The sequence below is a fragment of the Ambystoma mexicanum genome, chromosome 2p (genome assembly GCF_040938575.1).
Source record: "Ambystoma mexicanum isolate Mex_15411 chromosome 2p, UKY_AmexF1_1, whole genome shotgun sequence".
In the NCBI taxonomy this organism is placed as follows: Eukaryota; Metazoa; Chordata; class Amphibia; order Caudata; family Ambystomatidae; genus Ambystoma; species Ambystoma mexicanum.
This window is the reverse complement of record NC_090923.1, coordinates 609,036,885-609,059,045: the sequence shown is the minus strand read 5'-3', so window position 1 is coordinate 609,059,045 and position 22,161 is coordinate 609,036,885. Positions and strand designations below refer to the sequence as shown.

At 46.9% G+C, this 22,161-nt stretch overlaps 1 protein-coding gene across 1 annotated transcript in view; it reads left to right on the top strand.

Annotated features, from left to right (window-relative positions):
- GNAT1 (G protein subunit alpha transducin 1) overlaps positions 1-22,161 on the top strand; it is a 214,957-nt gene that overhangs the window by 117,277 nt on the left and 75,519 nt on the right. Inside the window, exons 2-3 of the mRNA XM_069644137.1 lie at positions 14,174-14,216; positions 17,031-17,172. Of these exons, the coding sequence (XP_069500238.1) occupies positions 14,174-14,216; positions 17,031-17,172 (185 nt within the window). The remainder of the gene's footprint in view (positions 1-14,173; positions 14,217-17,030; positions 17,173-22,161) is intronic.

Sequence of the window (22,161 nt, the reverse complement as noted above, 5' to 3'; positions counted from 1 at the left end):
ATGTGGTGATAGAGAGGGAACGGCACCAGGCACCCAGAATAAAGGACATGATACACCTACTGCACAGTGCCAGGTTCTTTTCAAAACTGGACCTCACGAAAGGTTACCAGCAGATCGAGATAGCGCCGGAGTCACGATATATGTTTGTCACCACATGGGTCTGTTTTAATACAAACGCCTCAATTTTGGCATTTTGGCAGAGGCAGATATTGTTTAGGAAGAAGTACAGAAAGTCATCCGCCATATCTCGAAATGCCTGAACTATTCCGATGATGTGTTGGTCTTTGGCAAGTCAAAAGAGGAACATGATGCGGCCCTTTACAAGGTCTGCTCAGCACTGGAAACAGCTGGGCTGATCCTCAACAGGACAAAGTGAGAGTTCACAAAAGGCTCTCTGATTTTTTGGGGCACATATTTTTCAAGAAGGGCATGCGCCCTGACCCAGAGAAAGCGGCAACACTGAACACGACTCAGCTGCCTCAAAATGTCTCAGAGCTACAGTCTTTCCTGGGACTCGCAAACTACTGCTTGAGGTACTTGCAGGACTTTGTTACTGTCAGTAATCCCTTCCACCTATTAACTCGGAAAGACCAGCCTTTTGAATGGTCACCGGCAGGGGTGTTGCTAGTTCTGGAAAAGATCCGGGGCTACACTAATGCTGGGACTATCGGGACTTGGGGCTAGCGGGCCTTTTGGTTGTAACCCCTGAGCTTCTATCTGGGGCTACAACCAAAAGACCCAGGGACATAGCCCCCTCATTCCCCCCTAGCAATGCCTCTGGTCACCGGAGTGCCAATGCGTTTGAGACCATAAGGAATTACATCTCCAAGGCCGAAGACATGGCCTACTTCGATGCAGATAGATGGACGGAGGTCATTGTTGATGCCAGCACTGTGGGCCTCAGCACTATTTTAACACAAAGGGACCCGGCTAACCTGGATGGTAAATTCATTGTAGCGTATGCAAGCCGCAGCCTCATAAGCACGGAACCGGCGTACTCGCAGGCAGAGACGGCGAGCCTTGCAGTGGTGTGGGCCTGTGAATTTTTCCACCTATTCCTATATGGGAAGGCATTTACCATCGTCACTGACCACCAGGCCCTGCTGACAATATTCGGCGACCCCAAGACAAGGATGCCTCCCAGAATCGCCAGTTGGGGGTTACGACTCCAAGATTATAAATTCGAAACCGTGCATCGCCCTGGCAAGGAAACACAACCCGGCCGACTACCTGTCGCGGCACCCCACGGTCTCCACACAGGTCAGCCCGGTTATCGAGGACGCCTACATCAACAACGTCATCCACCACCTGCAGCCCCTGCCGGTGGAATGGGCCAGCCTGAGGAAAGAGTCTGAACATGACCCCGCCCTGGCGATAGTGATTCACTGCATGAGAACCGGCAGAATGGCCCATGCCAAACACCGGGCTAGGCTAGAACTGGAAGCCGCAAAGGAAGATGTCAAGTCCCAGGAGCTGATGAAAGATGAGCTGACTGGTGGATGACCACATTGTTCTGAAGGGCTGCAAAGTCGTTTTCCCATCCTCATTGAAAGAGCAGACGGTCATGCTGGCGCACGAAGGCCACCAGGGTGTGGTCTCCACAAAACGCCTTCTGCGTCAGAAGGTGTAGTTCCCCAAGCTGGACAGCCTGGTGGAGGAGATGGTTGGCAGGTGCAACACTTGCACACTGGTAGCTCCTCCGCTGCACCCCAAACTGTTACTCTCCCGCAAGGTGATTGTGAAGAAGTGGCGATGGACTTCTTCAGACTGCTTTAGGAAGGGAAGCATGTGGTGGTGCTGATCGATGAACACTCTCGCTTCCCAGATGTCCAACTGATTGACTGCACCACGGCAAGGTGTGTCATCCCTGCACTAGACCGCATGATGTCAACGTACGGCATACCGAAAATATTGAAGTCAGACAATGGACCCCCATTCATGGGGCAGGAATTTGGTAACTTTGGACGATACATGGGCTTCCAACACCGCAAGATAACCCAGCGATGGCCCCAAGCCAACGGTGTCATGGAAGGATTCACGGCCAACATCAAACGGACCCTGCAAACAGCTAACCTGGTCAACAAACCGTTTGTACAGGCGCTGTACCAACTCCTCCGGGAATATTGAAACACTCCTCATAGCACCACAGGGATCAGCCCATCTGACCTCATGTTCTAGCGAGTCATCAGAACAAGACTTCCAGAAGCCCCTGCGTTGAGGAATATCACATCTCAAGAACAAAGAGACAAGGCTCAGGATCAGGAACACAAAGAATGAAAGAAGGAGAGGGCTGACACCCGGCAAGGGGCCATGGAATGTGACATTGAACCCGGAGATCAAGTGGTCGGATGCCAACCGAAGCTGAGAGAGGAAGATCCAACATTTGCGCCGGAACGGTTGGAAGTGACCAGTAGAAAGGGCACAATAGTAACGGTCAGTAGAGAACACCATCCCTCCATTACACGGCATGCCTCCCACTTTAAGAGACTAGTCGGCAACCTGCCGAGGCATGGGAAAAAAAGCCACACACCTTCATGGATGACCAGCTCTCAGACGATCCGTATCTAGGGGATGGGGAGCCATCGGAAGGAGAACAGAGGAACTCGGCAGGCACACGAGACCTCAACGATCCCACATGAAACCTCTGAGGCTTATTGAGGAAATGAGGTAAAGGTCTCGGCGATGGCGCATATTAAAAAGGGGGGAGATGTCACGTCCTGGAGCGACAGTCTCACTCCCTCCCTCATCGTTATGGGGGTGGTCCCAAGTTTGTACCACAAAGGAGAAAAGGAGGTAAAGTTGGGCTAGGGAGAGGCGGGTCAGGTAAAAGGGTTTCTCTTCACATGTGAGTTGCAATAAAGAAGTTTGCCTTCCACTCCGTGTCTGTGTCTTGCTGTTGGTGTGATTGCGAGGCCCGAAGGACGAAGCCTCGGTGTGAGGGCGGTCCACTTGCACAGTTTCACACCACTTAACATGTTTACCAATTTGGGAGATTGTGAGTGAGTGTGAGTGTGAGTGAGACTGTGCGAGTGTAAGAGAGTGTCCGCCCTAGTGACGACAACTAATGCAGAGCGGTTGCTTCCAGCTGACGGCACGGCAACAGTTTTTCACCATTACAAAAGGGGCAAAACAACGGCACCCGAAAAGTTGTCATTACTGGAGACTGCTTTCACTCGTACACCCTGAAAGGTGTAATTACTGGAGACTGCTTTCACTCGGATTACTTTTCGTTTTTAAAAACAGTCCTCGAGCATTCAATTCTTTAAAAGTCCACAAGATGGCAGAGCAAGCACACGATGAAGCATTTAAGAGAATTGTTCATGGGGTGAAGGACAGGACTCTGCAAGCAAAATGCATTCTAGATAGCCATTTATTTATTCATTTATTTTGACATTTATATAGTGCAAAAAGCCCAAAGGCATCTAGGCGCTTACATACTGTACGCATTATCTAACTGAACATAAACAATGGACCTAGATATATGTGAGGCTAGAGGTAATGCTTCCACAATTACAGAAACAATACTTGTAATAGAAAAATATATATTTTTATTTATTTTTACCCCATATTGATGTTCTTAAATCAGAACATATTTCCAAAGCTCAAATTCTATGACATCAACATCTCTTCTTTCATACAACCATTCATACACTAAAACAACTCAGAATTTTCAATAGAAACAAAGCCAAAAAGATTTTTGACAAAGAAATTGCAACATCTATTCTCACAAAAGAACATAAACAACAACCCTGTTGATATCACTGTTGTTTCTTGTATCTAAATACACTTTCCAATGTTCATAGAGTGGGTTTTACTCCTTCTCTCTCGGATCTACATATGTTTCGGTTGATGTTGGACCTCCCGGGGTCCTCTGATTAATCTGACCTTCTTCAGGATCTAGGAACCTCGCTTGGGGATTCCTCATACAACAGGAAAAATGATGTCTTCTGTGGAATAGTTCTAAAGGTAAATACCTACAACATCCTATTAGACCCAAGCCTCCTAATTCAAAATAGTGACAATTCACTGGTGTGTATCTTTCTTTACTGCTGATACCTATCAACACTCACCTCTAACCATGAAAGCGTGTCAGTGGTAGTGCTGATACTGGAAATCAATCCTGAAGGGCATGAACATCATTTATATACACCTAGAAATATGGGACAGACGATATATAAATATCCTACTCTTCATTCTGTACACATATGGCAGCCATATAGATCTGCACTTACATGTATCTTCATAAACTTGTTATAATGGACCGTCTCATTCAGTGGAACTACAAATTGTCGGTGTTCATCATACAGGTCATTACTTCGCAGTCTATGACCTTACTGTCACTATAAAAGAAAATAATTACAAGGGCGCCAATCAATCTTTTCACATCATATAATTCACAGTTGCAGAACCAGAGCCCATGTATACATAAATAAACAAAGCTACTCACCCCTTCTATTGGGATGCAGGAAATTGTGTACATACACAATATGTCCTTCCGGTATCTCTTCCAATGCTAAGGATAAAAGTAGGCGAAACCGTCACTGGTCAGGCCCACTAAATCTAGCCAGTCACTCTTTATATCACGTTACAGAAAAGAGTTATCTAAATACACACGTGTCTCTGATAGACTTCCCCCTCTACAGAGTAAATCTAATACACATGCTTGCCATTTGTTGCTGTACAACCAAATCTTTAATTCCCTCATCCCGTGGGGTCCGCCTCAAATAATTAATTAACTCCATTGCACCAAATATTGATCACAATCTTATTTAATCTCTCTGTGGGACTAAGTAATTTCCCATTATCTTATGTGAACCGATTTGTTGATTACAAACGTTCCCGACCTCATAAGTGGCATTATCTAACTGTAATTGCCTAGGCACATTTCTTCTTCCGTGTCAGTACTTTAGCAACATCTTTGATCTCTGTTCTTTGGAGCGAGAAGCCTCTGCACACTCTAGCCCTGTAGAACTCCCTTTTCAGTGACTTTAAGAGCCTGATTATGAGGTTGATGCAAAAATAGGAAAGTGTTCATCTATGAATAATGAACACTTTCTTTAAAAGCACCGTATTCTGCTAAAGTGATAATGTGTCCGTCTGGCACCAATGCCAATGGCATGACTTTAGCTTGTGCCTGATTTATTGCTTAACAACAGCCTTGGCAACTATGAGAAATGCGGGGCAGGCTGTGTGAGGGGATTCCCTTTTCAAGAGCACTGTTTTAGCACTTCAAAAAGAGGAGTTAAAATACAGCACCTCGCTACTGCACATTTTTTCCCTTGTTTAAAAATAGCATTTCCTAGACTGCAGCACCACTCTTCTAGTTTAATGAAAGCTTAAGAAAACCTTCTTAAAATAGAAAAGTGGCAGTCTTTTAGGAATTGCTCACATTGTAACCGGTACATAGCTTTAAATGATAGATAATAGATTTAAGCAGCTTTTGCTGCTAGAAAGCACATTTCCCCTCCAATATTTCCACCCACCTCAGAATGGTGGTGTTGGAAACTGGAGGGGAGAATATCGGCTTTCTACACTATATGTAGCACAAGGTCAGAATTGGATCCTAAGAAGGTTTACAAGTCTGCTATTATGACACCTTCTGAGCTTGTGAGGAAAGTAGTGAAGAAAGCAGACATTCTCCGCTCCAGTTTCCAGCACCACCATTCTGAGGAGGGATGAGAGGTGGTGTACTTTCCAGCAGCAAAAGCTGCTAAAATCTATGGTGTTGATAGAAACATGTTCACCAGTGGCGCTGCCACTTTTTTTTTTTTAAACTTTGGTTTTATTCACATTTTTTTATATAACAAACAGGTTCATTGTAAATACCGATTTATTGCCTTAATCGAGGCTCTAAACCTGACCCCTTCCACCCCCCCTACCTCCCCCCCGAAAACTGTCCAATCGTAACTGGTATCCACTGGAGCTTCCATTTGAGCGCTTCCTCTCGGTGCCTGGGAGATGTACTATACATTCACATCTGTAATGGCTGTGCCATGTCTGCTGCCCCCCGGGCCGTGGATCACACTGTTGTCCTTGGGTGCCCCTCATTTCGAGCCCCGCCCTTCCCGCGCTAGAGTGTCCCCATAGTTTCAGTGGGCATCCCACCCCCACGCCGCAAGTACACCATACCAGTTTGCTTGAAAGCTGCCTGATTCGTTGTTGACCATAGCCGTCAGTTTGTCCATGAGAAACATGTTCTTTAACTTTTTCAGCCAGTCCTCTTTGGAGGGGGTCTCCGGGCTCTTCCATTTCTGCGCCAGGGCCACCCTCCCCGCCCGCAACATTGTTTCCCACATTCTTGGGTATCTGTATAATTCCACCTCCTCCGGGGGGAGGCCCAGTAGTATCGTCAACAGGTGTAGCGGGATAAGCTCATCGGTGACCTCTGCCATCCACCCCCGTACACTCTCCCAGAACTTCTGAACCTTTGGGCAGGACCACCACATGTGACCCCTTGTTCCCACTTGGCCACACCCCCTTGGGCATCTGGGTGACACCCCTGGGAACATCTTTGACAGTTTCAACCGGTCCCTGTGCCATCCTTACAAAATCGTGAAATTGTGCTCCATATCTGATGTGAATAGGTTCCCGTGAAATGCTATTTTGAATGTCCTGGACCATGCATCCTCTGAGAGAGCCTCCCCAGCGAGATCATTCCAAAATCTGCGAAATCCTCTCTGCACCTCTAAATTGTCAGTGTTCAAGATTTGGTACATCCAAGACACAGCCCCTTTCCTTGTTGTCGCAGTGTCCAATAACTTTTCGAAGGGGGTCAGCTGTCTCCGTAGGTTAAGACCCCATTTCTGGTCGCAAAGGATGCCCTTAGGCGCAGGTATTCGTAGACTGAGAGTGGCCCCAGAGCCCCTTTCATTGCCTCATATTCGAGAAACTCGCCCTCCTTGAACAGTTGCCCCGCCCATTGCATCCCCCTGTCCGACCAAGATTGGGCATTCTTGAACCCCCTGCTACCGAGTCTGAGCGGGTGACCCCAGAGCGAGGACTTCGGGGAGTGCCAGGAAGTGAGGTGTGCGGTCGTGGGACCCTCTTTCCAAATCGCCCACAGTACTCCCAAGGTTGGATGGGCCCTCAGTTTGCTCGGGATGAACTTGTGCGGCATCCATAGAAGGTCGCACACTTTTAGAGGGTGGGCCTCCATATCTTCCAGATACGACCAGTAGGTGCCCATCCCCTCTTTCATGTGTTCCAAAAGGACGTGCAACTGGGCAGCCCTGTGGTAAAGAAGAAAGTCTGGCAGCCCTCCTCCCTGGGTAACGTTAGAGTGGCCCTCCCTATCCTCAGGGTCCTACCCTGCCATATAAACTCCCGAACTGCCTTCTGTAAATCCCGGAATGTTTGCTCGGGGACCCCCATTGGGAGAGCCGTAAAGAGGTACAGCAGTCTCGGCAGGATGTTCATCTTAACCGCCGTCATGCGCCCATACCAGGACAGGATCATCCCACCTCACCCCATCCCTTCCATTGTGGGGCCATAGTTCATTGGGGCCAGCTTTGATAGCTCTCTGGTAAGGAGAACACCAAAGTATCGAATGGAACCCTTCCCCACCACAATTCCCTTATACCTGTCCAGATGATCTAGCCCCGGGTCCCGGACCCTCATACGGAGTAGCACTGACTTTGATGTGTTTATTTTTAGTCCCGAAAACTGCCCAAAGGTTGTCAACAGGGATAGGAGAGGGGGGAGCGAGGAACCTGGCTCCACCAGGTATGCCAGGATGTCATCGGTGAACAGGGAGAGCTTGAACTCCACTTCACCTCTTTTAATCCCTTTGATGTCAGGGTGGGCTCTCACTGCTATGGCCAGGGGTTCCATCGTTAAGACGTATATCAAGGGGGAGAGTGGGCATCCCTGCTTTGTCCCCCGCGTCACCCGCATGAGGGGGAATGAGTCTGACAACTCCCCATTCACCTGTACCCTTGCCGAGGGGGCTCTATATTGGGTGGACACCCAGCTCCTGATGTGTACTCAAAAACCCATTTTTCGGAGGAGGAGTTCCATGTATCTCCACTCGACCCTCTCAAAAGCTTTCTCAGAGTCCAGGGAAAGCAGGCGCACCTCGAGGTCTGACTCTTGGGCATGATGGATTAGGTCTATCATCTTTCTAATGTTATCCGAGCCTTGCCTACCCCCTATGAATCCCACTTGATCCCCATGTACCAGTTTAGTCATTATCCCTTCCATCCGCTTTCCCACCACCTTGGCCAGGATCTTGATGTCTATATTAAGAAGAGATATCGGGCAGTAGGAGGAGCATTCAGTCGGATATTTGCCCTCTTTGAGCAATACCACTATTATGGCCCTCATCATGGTGTCCGGCAGAGTTCCCCCCTCTAACACTGCATTGAACACCCTCACCAAGTGTGGAGCTAGGGTGGACCGGAACCTCTTGTAGAAAAATACTGAGAAACCGCCCTCACCCAGAGACGTCCCCACTTTCATCCCACTGATCGCCTGTTCAACTTCCTCCTCCGTCAACGGGCCCTCCAATCCCTCTGCCATTTCTTTATACTTGCTGTTCAGAGGGACCAGTACATTCCCGGGTCCCTCAGATATTGGTGCCTGCTGGCTTTCGGGCCAGGTTGATCCTCTCTTCCTCCATCGAAGTTTCTTGCCTGTACCCCCGGGTCCCCTCCCCTCTGTCTTTTTGCCTTTCAACTCTCGGACCCCCGTGGGCCGGACTGGCACGCTCCTCCATGTTCGGGGTCGTTTCGTACACTTTCCTTTGCCGGGGACGGCGTGTTTAATTTTCTGAATTTCCTTGACCCTGTCTTCCTTCTCCTATCTCCCTGTGGCCCTTGCCCTCTTGCACCTTCCGCGGCCATCCCTGTGGGTTCCCTCCGCGGGGTCGGATCCGTCACGTAGTCTTGAATTGCTCCCTGTATGTCCTCCTCCGTGACCAGGGTCGTCCGCTGACCCATATACTCGAACATAAGGGAAAAGGGGTAACCCCATCTGTAGCGCACCCCCTTCCCCTTTAGCAGCTGCGTCAGGGGGCGGCACATCCTGCGTTTGGCCAGTGTGTACGAAGAGAGGTCCTGGAAAACAGAAACCTGAGCATTGTTATATGTAATCTCCCGAGCCTTCCTGGCCTCTTCCAGCACCTTCACTTTTTCCGTGAAATAGTGAAACCGGACCAAGATGGACTGGGGGGCCCCCCGCTCTGCCTCCTGCTCTGTGGACCCGGTCGAACGTTGGTTCCGTTGTCATGTCTCCCGAGAAGAGGAGAGAGATATTGTCTTTCACCGCCCAGACCAAATCTCTCTCTGTTTCTCCCTCCATCTCCGGAACACCAAAAATTCTGAGGTTGTTCCTCCATTCCCTGTTTTCAAAATCGTCCATTTACCTGGCCCTCTCCTCATCCCTCCTTTCTAGAGCTGACAGTCCCAAGTTTATTTCCATCTCCTGGGTCGTTGATGATGATTGGTTGGTCTCCAGCTGTAGCAGTCTGTCCTCCACCTTGTCCACCCTTTGGTCCATTTTTTCCAATTTCTGGGCAATGACCGCACACATGTCCCTGATCTCCAGCAATACGGAGGCAAAGCCCTTTTCCATTGTTAAGGCAGACGGGGCGGAGACTCCAATTGTGCCATTCCACTCTATCGGTCCGGGCCGCCGTTCTTACCTCTTGCCTCCTGATACCGGTATTCCTGGAGCGTTTTTTGCCAGTTCATCAGGTCCCCCCTCCCCTCTCTCCAGCTAGTATCCCTCAGGGAGCGACTGAGAGGGCCAAACTGAGAGACTGCCCTCTTTCCCTCTGTCTTGGTCGTCTCTGGCGGGCAGCCTCTGGGCAGGCACATGCCCCACCAACCTTGGGTGGGGGCCACACACCCTATCCGGTCTCCTCGTGTCCGTCCGAGGCCTCCTCTCGCTTCTGCAGGGGAGGGGGGGGGGATGTGAGGAGGTTGATGGTGTCTGCCAGAGCAGGACTGCGGGATGATCACTTGAGGGGGTGGCCAGCACTCGTGCCGCACCGGCCTATTCCGGTTGTCCGTGCTCCCTTCTCACTTCTTCATCAGGCAGCCACACGCCCTGGGGAGGAAACCAGGGGCCATCACCTGTGTGGATTCTGTGTGCAGGGTCTCCACCACCTCGCTCCCAATCCCTGGATGGATGCTGAATTTTGCTTCCATCCCCGGCCCCCACGGGGGGGGGCCGAGAACCCAGTAGCCGTGGGGCCGCGCCCACTCTCCTCCTGCACCCGACAGGGCTCCACGGGACCAGGCGCTCTCCAGCTGGGGCTGCATCCGCGCGTGGGCCAGGGGAGACTCCTCCACCCCTTCCGGGGCTATGCTGGCCCAGATGGGCCTGTATATCCAGGCCCGCGGTGCTCACGCACGGGCAGTCTTCCCCAAAAAATAAAACAGCGTCCTCACCTCCAACGGGTCCGAGCCCCCGGCGTGGAACACCGTCGACCGGGGGGAGGGGCTCTCACCTCACTCTGGCGCCGTCCCCAGCGCCACGGGCTTCCGCGGGCAGACTCTCCCCGAACTCCTGGCGTCCACACTAGTGGGCTGGGGGGGAGAGAATGGTCATGCCGGCAGGCTCCGGCGGCTCCGGCACACCTCGTCCCTTCAGGCTGCTCTGCTGGAGCGCGGATTACTCGCGGCTCCCCTCGCGGGCCGCGGGTCTTGTTCTTGGGCACCCGGGGGTCTTTTGACTTCACTCTTTCGGCCGGTGGGGACCCCAAAGTCTCTCTGCTTCAGAGAGCCGAGGTTGTCCCGTGGGGGGATTTCAGGGGGGGCTCAATCCCTTGACTCAGCTCAGCTTTGGCGGGAGCTCTGACTTCAGGCTGTCAAAGCCTGTGCGCCCCATGGTGGCCTCCCGCTGCCACTTTTCTAATGTAAGAAACATTTCTTAAGTTGTCAGCAAACTAGAAAAGCGGCACTGCAGTCTAGGAATTTCCATTTTCATAAAGTGAATACGTGTGAAGTAGAGTTTAACGGCACCTCAGTGGTGCTGTATTATAACTCCTTTTTTGAAGTGTAAAACTAGGGCTTTTGGAAGGAGAATACTCTTGCAGTGCCTGCCCTGCATTCCTCATGGTTGCTAGGCTGTTGTCAAGCCATGAATCAGGCACATGAAAAAGTCCAGGCCTTGATGCCAGGCCAACACATTGTCACGTGACAGAATAAGGTGCTTTTAGGGAAAGTGCTCTTCCTTCACGGAAGAAAACTTTCCAATTTTTGCATGTACATCAGAATCGGGCCCTCAGTACGGTTGTGGAAAGATTTGGCGGGGAACCTGTCGGATTTCTGCTCCACATATGTAAAAGCTCAGTATTAGGCCCTTTGGGCAGTTTCCAATCCTGTGAGAAAAATAGCATGGACATCAGGAAGTCTCCGCAACATATCCTTCCGCAGCCCTTCTGACGGTGGTGAGAAGAATGGCTTGGAGATGTTGTGATAGAAACCACGTACACTGTGAAAAGTGTGTGCAAAACGAGCTCTGCATGGTTAGTGGGTGTAGAGCACATCTGTCTTCACAGATCATCAAAGATAATCCTATATTAATGACAAGCCTTTACATTTTTGGCAGCACTTGAAAAGTAGAACTATGGACTGACGTATAACAAAGAACGCATGGATTTATCACACAGCCCTATCATTCCTCTGTTATAAAGAATGTTCTGTAGTGCATTAGCCCCATTTGACCGTCCCACGCAGTGCTCTGTGAATTGCCAGGTTTATTCACCAGCTGTAGGGTCGAACTGGGCCATAACATTGTCTCGGGCACCAAGGAAAAGTGGCGCAAAATGCAAATGGCTAGTCATTCATTTTGCGACACTGTTTGAATATTAGCCAAGGTTTTGTTTTGATAAAGTGTGATGCAAATGGTGCATTTTAAAGAATATTTATTCAGCAACACTGGTCAAAACTACTAGCCGCAGAGTGCATTAACTCATCAACCTGGCCCAAATTGGCCATAAAAATGGCCCTCTTGGACCAAAAAAACGGGCCCACACCAGCATTTTGTGTTTTTGGTTCGGCCATGGGACTATTGTCCAATAGGCCAATCCGAGCCTGACCAGCTGTATCTGTAGTGACCTTGTGTAAAATGCTGGTGCTTGAAATGACATTCATTAGAATCTCTGCTCCATGACAGCCGCTTTGCCATATTGTGGCCTACACCAGAATGACCTCTTCCGCATCAGGTTGACCTGTTATGAGTCCATGTTATGTTCGTGTTAAGAGGGCGGAAAGGTGCCACAATGCCCTTTCAGCCAGGCCATGCACATACAGCGCTCCGCTAGAGGGTTGCTAATAAGTAAGACGTAGAATTCACATAGTGCCGCAACTGGTGGACTGTCTTCCAATCCAACACTTTCACATTGAGGGTGAATCTGGTGCTATGTAGCAAAGTGTTGTTCCCCCAAGAAGCAACACTATTGTCATTTTTCTTGCACCTCAGAACCGGGCCCTCTGTCTCTAAAAGGATGTTGATGACAATAGTAGTGAGAAATATTTGTTGATTTATGTGTAAATTCCATGCCATTGAATTATTATAATGATTGAATTGAGTGTGGAGCTAGCTTCGCAAAACAAACAAACACTTTACAAGTCATAGGAAAAAGTACACAGCGAGGGACGATAGAAGGGATCACTACAAGGGAGTGGGGAGGTAACAACAGGGAGGGCAGAGAACTGCATCATGGGATCTACAAGCAATCAGGGGAGGAGACAGGGGGAACACATTGTCCAGTCTCAGGACTCGTGGGGAGTGGACGCGGTATACATTGATGGTTGGGCTGTAAATCATGCGACACCAGATATCCTGGGCAGTAGTGCCAATATAATGTAATAGAAAGTGGTCTTACATAGTGCCACTCTGCCATTTTGTTGGCCTCGCTGCACATGGCTCTGTAAGAAAAGTGGTGTTAGTGGGATAGCAGGAGAGGCAGATGGGAAGACGATGGTGGTGCAGGTCGGAGGTACCTGAGTCCTAAGTGCTGCTCTGCTTTTCTGGGTTTGCTGGTGGCACTTGGAAATATGTTATCTGAAGATGAGAACACAAAGTCAGATAGGATCGAGTGCTTTGCACTTGGGTACGTCTCAGGAGCAGGGGCAGGAGATGGGGCTAAAGAGGCGAGCTTGGTTATAGCGCGGCTAATGTTGATGGGGTAGCAAAAGAGGCCTGCAATAGCTGTCTTCTGGGATTTGTGTGTGTAGTGTAAGGTGATAGAAGAGTTTAGAGGGGAGTCAGAGAGCGAAGAGGTAGACAAAAACAAGGGGTGCATGTAAATGGGTTGAGCTCTTGGGCTCTGTTTGGAATTGAAGAGAATGGGAGCAAGTGGGGTGATGAGTAGAGGGTCTGACGTAAGCTTGTAGTAGTAGTCATTCAAGCCCCTTTCCGTTTCATGGAGTCTGACCCCATTATGTTTGTTTTCGAGTAGTCTCAATCAGCGGGGGTCGCTGGGATGTTCATGGAATGTTGGAATTGTCATTAATTGGGATGAAAGTGGTATGCTAGATGCGTGATTGGTGGATCATCAACAGGATGTACTGCGCCCCACAAAGGCCAGAACCCTGGTCCGTCACAACGAGTCCATGGCAGTGTGTGGGTTGATCAAGTCTTCACAGCATTGCCAGAATGAAGGACCTGAACAAATGAATCCCCTGGGTAGGCACAGTCTTACTATGTAGCACTCCCACTGCTTCACTCAAGTGATAGTGTGAGAAGGTTCAGCGTTTTCATAAATATACAATAGTTGCCAACATGACACATTCCAGCCTGTAGGTGATTATCTAGTCCTGTTTCTTTTCTTTGGATTCTGGGACTTGTAGTCCCACTTTTCCCATTATAAAACTCAGTCTACAAGTCCCAGAATGCAAATAAAAAAATCAGGACTGGATAAGCACCTACAGATTGGAATGGGTCATATTGGCAACTATGATATACTGCTATGTTTCACACCACATTTATTGCCCCAGCACCCTCCTAGTGAGGGGGCAGCCCAACGCATGCCACTACTTGCACCACGACGAGTAAAGGGCAGAGACTTCCACTTCTTATACAGCGTTAGTGGTTTTGAAGCACTGCTTGCAGAATGGCGAAACAGTAGTAAATGGGTGCAAAGAGGGCACACTTCTCATAAGCTTGCAATTGTGATTTGAAATTCTGATGCACCTGTGTAATACCCGTTATCTGTTTCTTTCAGGGGCTGGTGAGTCTGGAAAAAGCACCATTGTCAAACAGATGAAGTGAGTATATGTCTCACGCACCCCATGAACACTGACCACTCCTCCTTCTCAATCACACGGAGGGGTGTTGCTAGGTCTGGAAAAGATCTGGGGCTACGCTAATGTCGCGATTCGGGGCTAGCTAGCCTTTTGGATGTAGCCCCTGATCTTCTATCCGAGGCTACAACCAAAAGACCCGGGGCTATAGCCCCCTGAACCCCCACTCCCCCAGCAACGTCTATGACCACACGCATGGCTGTAGCATCATCTGCAGTCAGCTGCCCAAAAGCCTCCATCACAACCACTGCTTGCACTGTACATCACCCCACAGCCAGCTCACCCAGTTAGGTTATTGGTGATATACAGTGGGCTACAGTTGAAGTGGAAAGAAACAGCTTGAAAGTGGCAGGTTGCAGGGCAAGGCAAAGAGGTTAATCATAAAGAGGTGAAGGGAAGCTATGCCAGGGGGAGCATAGGACGGATGCATCCTTTGTTGACTGGCCGAAGGCTGCACCCACAGCCTAATGTAAAGCGAAAAGAGTACCTTTTTGTAGCTGCAGTGAGTAGTTTGCTTTCTTAGATTTGAGTGACAGCTTCTAGGGATTTAGTTTGTAAAGCTGTCATGGATTTGAGGTCGTCTTCATGCGGTGACATATGTATGTAGTCATATTTATTTGTACTAGCATTGTAATTTGGTTCTTTTTAAAATGAGTACATTTTAATTTCTATTACATATTATAGCCATAATAAGAATGATACAATTGTGTTAGGGCCTGATTTACAACATTGTTTTAACATGGGACAGTCCCATTGAAAACATTGTTGTAAATCAGGCCCTTCGTGTGCAAAGCACATTATCAAAGCCTAGACTAAACATATTTTCTGTTAGATAATTAGCATTCTAGGATGGACAGTCTGGTATACGCCTATTATACTCGTTTGACATACCCCTATGAGAAAAGGGGAGGGGGGATAGCACCAACAAAGGTTCACCACTGCTTTGTATAAAATAAAATGGCATTTTGGGAACACAAGAATGGCCACAGATATGTTTACATAATATATCTGACAAATATCTTGCCTGGGCTAAAAATGAATGCATGACTCACCACGCTTATAATGCATACTGGGCTTGATAGACGTTTCGTTTTTTTTACAACTCTCACCTTAATATTGAAGCGTTCCTTACCATATTTACTCATTCAGACAGCCTCAGGATTTAGACGTGAGCATAAGAGGGCTGTGACATAGATCCAATTTTAGAAAAGGAGTGTTTGAGGGGAGAAGCCGTGTCCAAGGTCAGCGGGGCAGTGGACATGACCAGTTCACAATACACTGCTATCCCTTTCCCAATACACAGATATCCCTGGATAATAATATATATATATTTCCAATTTCTGCTATGGGAGGCTTGCACGAAGCATTTGCTGGAAGATTTTCTGTGGATCTTCAGTGCATCCATAACCCTACAGATCCATCCCTCCTTAACCAATGGCCTCCACACGTCTTGTTGTTGGAAGGACACAGTGAAAACAAATGTGTAACAAACTAAAACTATTTCAACAGACAATGAAAATATTGCTGACACTCTGGGAGACCACGCAAGGAACATTTACGATCTCTCAGCTGAAGCTGGCCAAACTAAAATTGAGAATATAAGATTCTCTCCTGTGCCGGGTGGAAATTCCTCCTGTATAGTTCCAGTGCCTGACTTCATAATGGTTCAAGATCAGCACAGATTCGCAATAAATAGATAAATAATGCACCGTGACAGGTGTGGCTTCAATCTCAGCAGACAAATAGTTGGGGCCCTGATCCCATCTTTTACTCCAGACTGCACCTTGGTCAATCTTCAGGGTTCAGACTGCTGGCACATGTAATCTCGCCTACACTTTCCTGTGCGGTCAAAATGACATGGGTGTCGTTTGCTCTCCTTCAATGGAGCACCTTCAGTGACAGGGATTAAAGAAGCTAGCCCCCAAAATAACAGGTATTTGATGTTCAGGTTTTATCTATGAATTTTAGTTTTTTTATGCTATTTGTTTGTGTGTAGATATACCTTTTGTAATAAAATTGAGATAAGTTTTTGATACATTGATGGCGGATGATGGGTCTATTATTTGTTGAAGACCTCCGGTAAATTGATGAGGCAATAATAATTGACACTCACGCCTATACCTTCCTTTGGTTTGTTGCATTATTATTATGAACTACAGTGTAGATGGAGGGAACTGTGTGCCCTTCTTTTCCAGTGGCCTGCATGCTGTGCCACTGACCATAAGACACGTTATCTGATCAACACAGTGGTTCTGTAACAACTGACTTAGCTGTAGCTTTAAACTGGCGCCTCGCAGTCCCAGCAGCCGCCTAGAGGCTAGAGGAATTCCAGGGTGCAATGTAACTCTTCTGGCAGCCAAAGACAGCCCTGGCACTTTCAGAACGAGGCCAGCTCAGTGTAGCTTTTGCAGAGCAGCTTCCTCATGACACTCAACATTTCAGTGTGTGGTGTGCACCGTCTCTCCCAGTCTCCCACCCAAGCCCTTCCCTAACATAATTAATGAATTCATCTTTTATAACACACTTAATACAAGAGACCGGTCTCTAAGTGGGGACCGGGATTTTAACCTGTGTTGCTGTGTGTTGTCTTGCTTCCAAGACAAACGCGTTGACCCTGCCAGCATACACCCTAACACAATCACTCATATGCAATTTGACAACTCATCACCCTGCATTTCTTCTCCAGAAGGGTCAGTGGTTAGACAGTGGGGTGGTGAGGGCGCTGCCTCTGTGGTATTCAATTCTCTCTGATGGATGTTTCACTTTCCTCCACCCCAGAATTATCCATCAGGATGGCTACACGAAGGAAGAGTGTATGGAGTTCATCTCCATCATCAACAGCAACACACTGCAGTCCATGCTGGCTATTGTGCGAGCCATGAACACCCTCAACATAGGCTATGGAGACCCAGCCCGGCAGGTGAGTCCTGAAAGGATCAGGAGGACATGTAACTCCACTATTGCCCAGCATGACTGACTGCCCCATCAGAGTCTGGTTCTACTCTAAAGACTATTTATAATTGGCTTACCTTAGTCTCAGTGCTATGTGGTGGAAAAGGTATTAACTTGACCTTTCCAGGATCCTGCAACAAATATTGGTTCCAGTTGTCTAAATAAAAGCTAAGTGCAGTTTTCACAGAGGAATATAGTCTGTGTTTGAGTATCTGCCAGTCTGTTTCCGCACACTTCTTCTCCTGAATGACCCACCCACACTCACTTCCCAATAAAACACTCAAATTTGCAGGGGAAATTTCATATTACGCACTATTACTGAGTGTGTTGTGAGGGACATAACAAGGAATGAGCAGCCTAAGCAGCTGAATACATAGTAACCCAGTACCACAAACCCAGCAATGTGCCATGGATTATAAAAAAATAAAAATATTACCAACATTAAAATCAGGTAAATGTTTTCAACTGATGTAATTTACATTTCGATAAGGGAATTATGGAATATGTAGTGAACATAAAAAAAAGTTAGCCACAAATAGGCTTTTACAGCCAACACCAGCTGTCCATTTATTTATTTATTTTATCTATTGGATACTCTAAGGCGCCTATACAACAAATGCTGTTTCAAGGCACCACAAGACAAAAAAGTGTTGGGGGGACAAGGGAGAAAGATAACAATAACTAGGCTTTGTGTCATTCGGATCGTGCAAGTGCAGTAACAAGAAGTGCCAAGGAAATCCCACCACAAACTTGCAGTGGGGCCAGAAACCCAATCCCCACCCAGGCCTGGCCTGAAAAGAAACAGGAGAAAATGTATTTCTGAACGTTGACATCTCTATGCCGAAAAAGGGTTTTTTCAATTTCTTGTGCAGGTCCACCCAATCTACAAGAAGTATTTAGTTTATTCTATTTCTACCACAGCTCAGATGCGATGGAACTAGAGCAAAAAAATACAGTCAAATTCGCAAAACGTTTTGGGGCGCAAGTGAAGAGATTTGCAAGTGCAGCTCCTTACTTGCGCAAAAGAAATTGCAGCCTTTTCTCAAGGATACCAAAAAGTGCACATCACGGATGGCCTTTCCCGCTCCTTTTGTGTATTTGCGCAAATAAGGGGACGTTCCTATACATTTCAGTGCGCATCCCGAATTTACAAATGGATGTGCTTTGACATGCACAGAAATGAGGCACAATGCCCTGTGCCCGATGGAAAATTCCCCTGCGCCTATTGAAAACAGGCACAGGGCAATGTGCAAAGCATGACAGGGTCAAAAATTCATTTTTCTATCAGTGCGAGAGCAACAGTTGAAACTGCTGTTGTGACACTTTAATTTATTTATTCATATACAGGAGGAACAATGCTCTTTTGATCACAAAAGAATGTACAATAAATGATAGTTTATTTATATAGCGCCTATACCCAAGGTGTTTCAAAGCGCTTCAAGGCAAGGGAGGAAACAAGGGAAAATACAATGACATTCTTACAGGCCATGAACAGTAAGGATGTGAAATTAACTATCATACTCGGGCTGACGACATTTCAGATAGTGCAAGAGCTAAGACATAGATAAGGAAGGGAGGGCGAGAGTGGGAAGGGAATGGAAACAGACAGGCGACTACCGTACTAGGCCTGATGACATATCTGGTAGAGCCGGAGAAAAACAAGAGGTGGGGGAGAGGGGTGCAGAAAGGTAGGGGAGGAACAAACAAGCGACTATCATACTAGGCCTGACAACATTTCAGATAGTGCTGGAGGGGGTGTGGGTAGAAAAAAAGAGTAAGGGAATGGGGGAGGAGACAGACGAGGTTGCTATCATACTAGGTCCAGGGACAATTCTGATAGAATAAGTGCATAGAAGAAAGTAAGGGGAGGAGATAGGAAAAGGGAGAAGGTAAAGGAGGAGAGAACAGAGAGTTAGCAATCAAAAGAGTGGAGAAGCAAGAGGAGAGAGTGATAAATAAAAAAATAAGATTTGACCAGAAGCGGTGAGCTTTTTACAATAGTGTGAGTTTGAGGGAAATTCTGACCGGGTTGTGGAGGGGAGTAAAGGGGACAGTCACCTGGGACAACACATAAGTGGACATACATAGATTAAGGACAATGAACACTGGACATTTTTAAGTGCAGGTAGGCAGTACAGCTAGCTGTGCTCGGGATGTGACCATGATCAGGGCTGAAGTCGAGGGTGATTGTGGGTGTACGGAGTCCACCCACTTTTTTCAGATGGTGAACTCAGTCCCCCCCAAGCTAAAATGAGGAACATTGATGAATTGAGGCCGCCCTCAGGGATTGTAGGATATTTTGTGTAAATATGGGGTTTGGCGGTATTTTCTTACTGCTAAAAGATGAGTGGTAGTTTGGTAATACTTATCCTTGCATTTAGATTGGGTTTGGCCTCATATCTTTCTAGTGACCTTACCTTGTTACATTATATTGGAGAATCTAGTAATATATACTACTGGTGGTATTTTGTGGTAATAGGTTATTTTGTGGTGAGCATAGTTTCCTTCCCTATATTATAACCCCGTCATAAACAAAACCTTCCTTTCTATTATAATACCTCCTTGTGATCTATAGAGGGCCTTGGACCTATAGACACAAGGGGACCCAACACTTTTATATAGAGTGCCACCTACAGCCAGTGGCCGGTATCACTGATTTATCTACACCAGCGATCTAGGTGCCCATAGGCATTGCTGGCTCATGGACCTCCAGCAATCTATATGATATTAGATACCCTCCAACAACATGCAAGGAGGGCACAAAGGCACACACATGTTTATCACTGCTTATACTTGGTTATTATTCTATCTGCATGGGCAAATTGACAAATGTATTACCAAAGCGAATGAACCTCCCCTGTGTCACAAATACAATCCCAAATGCAATATATTAAAAAAAAACTCTACATCATCTGCTTTTATATATTATTTGTATTTCAAACAAATACAAATCACAATAACAAACTTACCATGTGCATTTTCCATAATCTGTAACAAAAAGAAAAGAAGAAAGAATACAGAAACAGAGCAAACAAACTTTTTTCTTTTTAAACATATGAATTGTTTTTTTAACATTATACACATGACGAATCAAGATGCAGAGGGTTTCCCTTGCTGCTCTGCCTAGCTGATATTTTTAGATCGGTCATTCGTCAAACAACGGCACACAGTAACCTCACTTAAACTGTGTCTGCTTACCAGAAATATTTGTGGCTCTCTCCCACACACGACCTTCCTTCGCTCCCCTCCGAAGAACAGGCCCAGTCAGCATGAACTGTCTCTGTAATCTTGGTGTCTGGGATGCACGGCGAAACTTCCAAGCCAGTGCCAGTGACACCAAGATCATCTATGTCCAGAGCCCAGCCAACACGAACTAACTTCCCTCTGTTAGTTTTCCCCTCAGCAGAGCTCTGCACCTACCCACTCTGCCTATGTGATATATCTGCAGACACTTTCCTCCAATCAGGTTGAAAGGCAGCATCACACTTCACTTTTACACAATAGAATATTTGCTCACAGAGCAACTGTTTCAATTATAATTTCCTTTCGCACATACTTTCTGCTTTCTGCAAACACAGAAAGAGAAAGAAAAAAAATGCCAGTGCACGTTTGAAAAACAAATTTCAGAATATGTATTTTCACCTCATTTTGTACATGGGACTACATTATCATGTTAAGGTTAGCATTAGTGATTAGTAATTGTTAATTAAGTCAGTCAGTTATATAGATAATGTTCAATAATGTAGTCTTCTATGCATGAGGTATTCAAAAGAAGAGAACAAAAATGGTGCACTTTTACTCTTTGCAGTTTCACATTGAGCTTTTTGTTGCATTATAAATCCTGTACCTTGCATGCCACCAGCAACCTATCCACATGTTATACTGGCAATATAAAAAATAGCTATATGTGTGTGCCACATTATTGCTGGCAACAAAATGCCATCACATTTATTGAAGCGCTATATACTCTAAAGCGCTATGAATATTATAAAGCACTATATATATTACTACAGGTCCCAACCACAGTCGTCAGGTTTGCAGACAGGACACTTCACCACTGCACTATAATCTAATGAAAGTTAGCAAACAATTAAAGGTGAAATGTCTCATTCCGGTACTGCATGTTCCAGGGAAAACATTTGTATTGGTTCTTAGAGTTTAAAACGTGCACACCTTTTAACGTTTTCAAAAACACTATTAGAAGAAAATATCCTCTCTTGGTTTTGTGTGTTTGTTGATTTTTATGAAAGACAAATGCCATTTTCAGGTTGTTATGCAAAGCCAATTTAATGAAATGTGCATATTTCACCTTGATATGCTAATTTCTGGCGACATCACATCCCATTGCGTTTGTTGATGAGTCCCCCCAATTTTATTGTTAGGACTTGATCCCTGATCATGATGGGGGAAATTTTAGAGTTGAGGCAGAGGAAGTGAGAATCAGAGGCCGGTTAGAGGCGAGGGAAACATGTTAATTAGCAGGCAGGTGAGAGTAGTTTAAGGGTAACTCAGAGGCGAGGAGGTAGGCTTTTACTTTGGTTTTGAACAAATCCGTGTGGACTTTTTCTGGGATGTTCGGGGGAAGAGAATTCCATGCAAGTAGAGCAAGTAGAGAGAAGGATCAGAAATGAGACGAGGCACATGGAGGGCGAGTAGACACAAGGGTAGTCGGGGAGGCAGAGCAGAGGTTACCAGAAGGCTTGAATAGAGGAGGATAGATAGATACAGTGGTGCCTTACTGTCGATAGATTTGTGAACCAGGAGAAGACATTTAAATCGGGCCCTGTTTTGCATCATCAGCCACCCATCTTAGTGACAGTACGAGGAAATAGGTATGAAGTGAGGGAGTTCAAAGAGAGTCCTGGTAGCGAAGTTAATGATCTTGTTGAGAGGACAGAAAGCATAGTTGGGGAAACCAAAGAGGCTGCTGGCATGGTAGTCCAGTTAAGAGAATACA